The sequence below is a fragment of the Nicotiana attenuata genome, unplaced genomic scaffold (genome assembly GCF_001879085.1).
Source record: "Nicotiana attenuata strain UT unplaced genomic scaffold, NIATTr2, whole genome shotgun sequence".
NCBI classification, from domain to species: domain Eukaryota; kingdom Viridiplantae; phylum Streptophyta; class Magnoliopsida; order Solanales; family Solanaceae; genus Nicotiana; species Nicotiana attenuata.
In genome coordinates this window covers 262,552-269,568 of record NW_017671373.1, presented here as the reverse complement: position 1 = coordinate 269,568, position 7,017 = coordinate 262,552, and the positions used below count along the sequence as shown (strand labels likewise).

Sequence of the window (7,017 nt, the reverse complement as noted above, 5' to 3'; positions counted from 1 at the left end):
AAATGCACCAGAACTCCCGTATATTATACTGGACCGGTCCCTGTTGCAGCAAAATAGTGGCTATTTTTCATTGACTTGATAAACGCTGGCTATTTTTCATTGACCAGTGTGAAAACTGGCTATACCATGATATTTTAACCACCAAAACCGGACACCTAGTCTTTATTTTGTCATTACTAATATCAGCTGATGGTCCACCAAATAGAGAAACTCAGTATATATTTTAATAAGCACCTTATTATGAATCATGCAATCTTGAATATCAGAGCAGAAAACAAAGGAAAAGAAGAATGTCTGTAGGAGAAAGGCTTCCAACAAACTCCAGCATGTGGAGTCAATCATCCTTATTAGGAAAGGATCTAAATCTGCACTCTATGTCAAGTATTAAGAATTGCAAGGACAACATGCGAAGAAGATTCAACGACGAGCAAATTCGATCACTAGAACACATGTTTGAGACAGAAGCAAGACCTGAACTGAGAACAAAACAGCAGTTGGCTAAAAGCTTAGGCCTACAGCCGCGCCAAGTTGCTATATGGTTTCAGAACAAGAGAGCTAGATCAAAGTCCAAGCAACTTGATATGGAGTATAGAATGCTTAAAATCAGTTATGATAACCTTGGTTCCAAGTATGAAATGCTCAAAAAAGAGAATGAATCCCTCCTCATCCAGGTATTTTTTGACATGTTCGACAGCTTCTTGCAGAAATGCTGGGTAAGGCTGTGTACGATAGACCCTTGTGGTCTGACCCTTACCCCAACCTTGTGCATAGCGAGAGCTTAGTGTACCGGGCTGCCTTTTTCCTTTTTGAGTTAGAAAAGCTAATACTAGAATTTTCTTTATCCTTACAGTTGCAGAGACTTAGAAAGTTAACTGAAAAGGGTGGCAATGAAGAGATTCAGAATGAAGGCAATAAATTAGACACAGAGGTGATCAAGTCAGAGTTCATACCAGAAACTTGCAGCCCTGAATTTGGCTTACCTTTGTGTGAAGACAGTAGGGAAATTGACTACATGGGGCCAGAATCTGATATTCTAAACATGGCTCAAATAGCTGATGGTTTATCAGAAATCGAGAACGAGTGTAACTTTGAGTCAAGAACATTTCTTGATGATTCTGATTGTAGATCACCCTTGTGGGAGTTTTAGTATAGAACTTTGCTGTGTAACTTATCAATTTTGTAGCCACGCCTCAAAGGTTCTAAGTGTTTCCACATTTCCCCTCCAACGTGACTCGAACCCACGACCTAATGGTCGTGGGTGAGGTGCACACAAAGTCAAACTCATAAACATAGAGTAGCAAAATGGCTGTGTCTTGCTTCCCAATAGTAGATTCTAATAAGAAAACACAGAATTAGATCAAGTGAAGATACAGATAAATAATCATAAAGCACAAAGCGTATACCATAAGGTAAAATGTGAGTCCAATTTACATGTGTACTGCTATACTGCCATATGTACTGCTGTATATACAGCCATGATATTTTAGTTTTCTCAAAACAAAGATGGTTTATCACCTAAACAGATGGGTCAAGAAAGCTGTGCCACTAAACAAGAAGATGTTTAATTGCATCAATACTGCCACTAAGTTTGTCAATTTGGGTGGATTTTCCACAACACGATGACTTTAACTGTTTTTGCGCCACATTCTGATTCATGCGCATCTGCAACCAAATTTATGCCTTTTCTTCCTTTAGTCTCCATATCATCTCATTATCCCACTATCCAAATTCAATGGAAGCAAAGGTCATAACATGTTCAAATTCATAGGTATTACAAGCTTAAAGGTCAGGGTGTTTCATTCTTCACCCTAAATTTATTTGATCCTCAAATTTAAAAGAGTTAATACCCTCAAACCTGAAATCCGCCTAAACTATACGTTCTTTGTCAGTTTACTACCTAAACTATCAAGTGTCGCCGAAAACCCCCTAAACTATATCCCCTTCATAATAACCACCCCCCCCCCCCCGTCTCATTCTTACTAGTGCGTATGATGCACGCTCTAAATAAATTATCCGTGTAGCATGCCACATGGATAATTAATCTTAAAATGGACTTAATTAGCCTACAATAATTTAATTACGTTGTAAGTTATTTTGAGTGGGTTTTACTCTTTCTATTCAGTAAGTCGGTCATTTACTCTCAGTCAAAGAAATGTCTCTCATCAGAGAAGAACTCTCATCGGACCTTCGATTTCTCTTCTTTAAAATTAGGGTTTAAGAATATCTTCCTCCGATTGTTGCTAGTCGCTACCATCGATTTCTCTTCTTATTGTGTTGCTGCTATTTCGAATTGGGAGTAAAGGTAGAGTTTTGCTGGTGAATCAGAACAAAATTAGAGCTTAGGATTTTGTTGGTGAAATATCTTCCTCCGACTCTTTGAAGATTCTGAAGATTATTAAAGAAGATTGCTTTAATCCTTTGAAGATTCTGGGTTAGCATTTGTCGTTGATGTTCTCAAAGAAGCAGGCTGCCCACAACTACAAAACACATTAAACCTCATGACTATTCTACGATGGGTGTTCTTCTTTCAAATTAATTTGGATAACAATGAAAAAGATTAAAAAAAAAACTCAATAAACAAAGAGAGAATTTCAAATGAATTAAGATGAAGAAAGAGATAAAAAGGGTAAAGAAATGGTGAAGAAAGGTGAAAAAATGGAGAAGAAAGGTGAAATAATGGAGAAGATGGTGTAATATAAAGAAAAGAGGGATAAAATATAAGCTTTTTAAATAAATGGGCTAATTAGCCGTTATTCAAGCTATCAGGTGGGCCCCTTTTCATGCTGATTTTACTGATTTCACACAATATACCACATAAGCGACCGGGGGGAGGGGGGGGGGGGGTTCGGGACACTCAATAGTTTAGGTAGGAAACTGACAAAAATCATATAATTTAGGCGAGTTTAAGGGTATTAACTCAATTTAAGATATCACATACATGTAGGCTCAGATAAGTAGAATACTTCATTTGCATTGTTTCCTTGATTTCCCAAGTTTTCTTTCTCACTTGAGTGATTATTTCAATACGATATTGGTTCATGGAAGGGCACAGCAAAAGCTGGTCAGCTTGTTTTACCCGTGAAGGGCGAAATGATGAGTGCGTGCCCAAACGGGCAATCTTCTGAGCTAGCAAACTTCCTAAGAGAGGAGGTGCAAAAAGAAAGTCCCACATTGAAAAAAGGAACATTGTACTATAACTTTTTTACTCCTCCATAACTGAGAGGACAAAACCATAATGTCAACAAGGCCAAAATGAACATCATGTATAATTGTACAATGAGCTGCTACATTAGGGAATCACTCTTGTGATGCAATGCTCACATCTATATTTTTACTCTGATCAGTAGGATGTAAAGATGGAATGATTCATGCATTTGCACATACACATGAACATCCGTTAGTGAACCACTGCATGTTTCAACATCAAGTTAAACTTGTGTTGCTATTGTTTATGTTCTTGGCTCACTTGAGCAAACATAACAGAGGAAAAGACTCTTCGAAATAGCAGAGGATGAAAGCGCATATATAAGTACACATCTAGCAAAGCTTATACTAATGTAACCAATAGAATCTAGCTCATCAAGCAATATGAAAATAGCTCAAAATCTTTAATATAGCTCAAACACAAATCCTTCAATGTTTTAGAGTAAATTGAACAGGCAACCCAACAACACATCTAATAATTTCTTAAGGATCTCAACATTAGCAGCTACATGTTGCCAGGACTTCAAAATCACCATCTACTTGATCTTCTTCTTGGGCCTCAACTGCAAAGCCAAATAAATGATAGAGATCAGTCTGCAATCACTGATAGGAGTTAATAAATAATACGTGCTCTTGAAGAGTTTGATGAAAGGAACCTGGTTGCTGTGGCCACACTTCTTTTTGCGGCAATTGACAGCACGAGGATGCAAACGAGCATAGCACCTTTAAAATAAGGGAAAGCAATAGAGACGCAAACATGTATTTTAGTTAAAAGAAGACAAAATTTCAGGTTGACACCATTATTTTTTTCTACAGCAGAGGCTATTAAACACATTTACAGGTACATCAGCAGGTCCACTTAATTCTCGATTGTATCACTCTGACTAATGAACCTTTCAAATGAAGAAAATAGCAGATGGCAAGATATTTCAAGGTTCTTAGTAACCATAGATGAATGTTGTGGAAAGTAACTTCAACTTTCTATCAAAGTTAAGGTCGTTGGATATCAAAATATCCAACGACCTTAGGAAGTCTAGGTATCATTGGTATAATAAGTTATTGAGGAGACAAATAGATAAGGTTATTTAAGGCAGTATCATTGCTGTAATGTTTTATTGAGGGGACATATAGTTAAGGTTATTTAAGGTGGAGGGCCATGGTTACTCTCAAAATAAAATAAGAAAAATAAGAAAATAACTTGACAGTTCAAATTAATCTGCTAGGTAACATTCTCATATACTAGTTCAAAAAATCATCATGGCTCAAAATTCAACCAAGCCACTACTCCTGTTTATGAGGGCAGGCTCAATACGACTAACTCCTCAACAATGACTGTTTAATGCGCAATAACCCAGGAGGTCAGCTGTCAGCTTTAAAATCACACATAGTTGTGGCGGTACATGTCCAAGATTTTGTTAGGACGAAAGTATGCAGGATTCAACATGGACTATAGAGAAATTTAAAGGCAGCAGGGGCATTGCAGCAAATCAAGTGAGGTTGAATCCAGTGGACAGTGCATCAGTGGTCAATTACTATTAGTCATCACCCCTGACCCCTGGGTCGCCGATGAGTTGAGAAATAAGGATAAGATACATTATTTGGACATGTTCAACCAACTAATGGATGCACAATGTTCCTAGCTAGGAATGCCAGCAGCACAGAAATGTACGCTTGTGTAAACACTCACTGCATTTTTTTATCTCAACCAAATGTAGAAGCAGGAAAGGGGCAATCGTGCCAGCTTTTTCAGAAATTTTTCTTCCTTAACCAACTAATCTATCAAACTGATAATTTCAGTTAATATCACTCACTCGTGTTAGATCATTATTTCTTTAAGAAGAGAAAATACTACAAAACTATTTACTAAGGTCATAAGGATCAAAAGTCACTTAGCAGTCTAACCAATCTATGATTAAAGCTGTAAAATCATTGTTATTAAGACCAGCATTTCCCTAGAAGACAAGTAGACTTTCATCTATTTTGACAGACAAAGCTATAACAGTAAGCAAAAAGGATGCATTAAAGAGATGACTTGCACTTTAACCCCCTAATTTTTTTGAAAGACTCGGGGGAGCTTGAACTTTACACTGTTTATACTTAGAAGGAAGTTCCGGACACCTTGAAATTGCAAGGCGATTACTCCAATAATGTTTCAGTCTAGAACAAAATAAAGATCTAATCAATGTCTCTTGCGAGCTTAACTAAATAGTGCACTAACATTAGTAATAGAATAGTAGTACTAACGGATAATTGAAGGAAAAGCGCTATTAGAATAAAAACATTACAAAAAAGAGAAGTATATAAATAGGGACAAATCATAAGGACCCATTAAAGACCTACTTGCGGCAAATCATTTTGTCCTGATTGTACTTCCTGGCCAAAGCCATCAAAGATGGTTCAATAATTCCACCACGAAGCCTCAGCACCAAATGCAGAGTCGACTCTGCCATTTTTCGCATCCAACATTAATATCCCATTGAAAAAACTTTAACTTTTGGCTAAATTAATAAGAAACCTAAGAAATTATACCTTTCTGAATGTTATAGTCAGCAAGGGTACGGCCATCTTCAAGCTGCTTACCAGCAAAAATCAGCCTTTGTTGGTCTGGTGGAATTCCTATAGCACCAAAAACACACATACAAACTTAGTTAAGCTCTATAATAGGGAAAAAAAATACTATTATGTGATTATTTGAACTTGAATATAGAGTATAAAACATAAAACAAACCTTCCTTGTCTTGAATTTTGGCCTTGACATTGTCAATAGTGTCACTGGATTCAACCTCTAGGGTTATAGTTTTACCCGTCAGAGTTTTCACGAAGATCTGCATTTTCTCCGCCCCTCACCAACGATCTTCTACTCGTCTTCTATGCAGCTCCTCTTCTGCTGCTAACAGTTTTATATGTAGGGTTTATAGCTAGAGGATGGAAAGCTGTTGGGTTTGGGTTAATTCTTTTGATGGGCTGGGCTTTTGGGTCGATTGGCAGTTGGGCAATGCAAATCAAGTAGAAATGGCGTGGAATAGCCACTTTTTAACATATTATTTAGTTTTTATTCAGTATTTTTAATGTTGTGCAAAATAGCCACTAGTCTATTAAAATTAATACGAAAAGACATTTTTATCCTTTATTCATGAGTGATGTGTAAATGTTAAGGACACCACCTGAAGTTAGGACGCCATGTCCTTAACATTTTACACTGCACATATGAAGTTAAGGATATGATGTCCTAAAGTTTAGCAACGGAAGGTGCAAATACAGGATATTATTTCCTTAATATTTACACAACACTCATAAAGTTGACGACACTATGTCCTTAACATTTACACTGCACACATGATGTTACGGACACCACGTCCTTAACATTTGCACTCACATGCGAAATTAAGGAAATGAGGTCCTAAAGTTTAACAACAGAAGGTGCAAATACAAGTTAATGACATTATGTCCTTAACATTTATACTGCATACATGAAGTTAAGAACGCTATGTCCTTAACATTTACACTGCATACATGAAGTTAAGAACGCCATGTCCTTGACATTTACACTTCACATATGAAGTTAAGCACATGATGTCCTAAAGTTTAACAATGGAAGGTGCAAATACATGACATTTTGTCCTTAATATTTACACAACATTCATATTTACACAACACACATGTCTAGCACATGGGTATTTTTGCCGGGCAGGTAAAAATTTATTAAGCACTGTCTAAAGAGTAAATATATTTTAAACAGTGGCTAAAGAATAAAGACATCTCTAATTAGTAGCTAACTGTGCACTTCCCCTCCCCCCTAATTGTCCAGTATAA

The 7,017-nt window shown here is 36.9% G+C and overlaps 2 protein-coding genes across 2 annotated transcripts; one reads left to right on the top strand and one right to left on the bottom strand.

Annotated features, from left to right (window-relative positions):
• Window positions 1-238: 238 nt before the first annotated feature.
• On the top strand, window positions 239-1,361 carry LOC109207869 (homeobox-leucine zipper protein ATHB-12-like). The gene is made up of 2 exons (XM_019370872.1): window positions 239-671; window positions 851-1,361. The coding sequence occupies exons 1-2, from the start codon at window positions 291-293 to the stop codon at window positions 1,145-1,147; spliced, it is 678 nt and encodes a 225-aa protein (XP_019226417.1). The 5' UTR covers window positions 239-290; the 3' UTR covers window positions 1,148-1,361.
• A 2,165-nt stretch (window positions 1,362-3,526) lies between these two features.
• Window positions 3,527-6,094, bottom strand: LOC109207876 (ubiquitin-60S ribosomal protein L40). Its single transcript, XM_019370879.1, has 5 exons — window positions 5,933-6,094; window positions 5,734-5,820; window positions 5,545-5,647; window positions 3,861-3,927; window positions 3,527-3,767 (listed from the first exon to the last, which is right to left on the bottom strand). Exons 1-5 carry the CDS (start codon window positions 6,033-6,035, stop codon window positions 3,741-3,743), a joined length of 387 nt encoding a protein of 128 aa, XP_019226424.1. The 5' UTR covers window positions 6,036-6,094; the 3' UTR covers window positions 3,527-3,740.
• Window positions 6,095-7,017: the final 923 nt, after the last annotated feature.

Coding starts and splice junctions, on each gene's coding strand:
- LOC109207869 (XM_019370872.1), top strand. CDS start 291: ATGTCTGTAGGAGAAAGGCTTCCAACAAACTCCAGCATGTGGAGTCAA. Junction 672..850: donor ATGAATCCCTCCTCATCCAG/GTATTTTTTGAC, acceptor TTATCCTTACAG/TTGCAGAGACTTAGAAAGTT.
- LOC109207876 (XM_019370879.1), bottom strand. CDS start 6,035: ATGCAGATCTTCGTGAAAACTCTGACGGGTAAAACTATAACCCTAGAG. Junction 5,648..5,733: donor TGACTATAACATTCAGAAAG/GTATAATTTCTT, acceptor GAAAAATGGCAG/AGTCGACTCTGCATTTGGTG. Junction 3,928..5,544: donor GACAAAATGATTTGCCGCAA/GTAGGTCTTTAA, acceptor CTTATTTTAAAG/GTGCTATGCTCGTTTGCATC.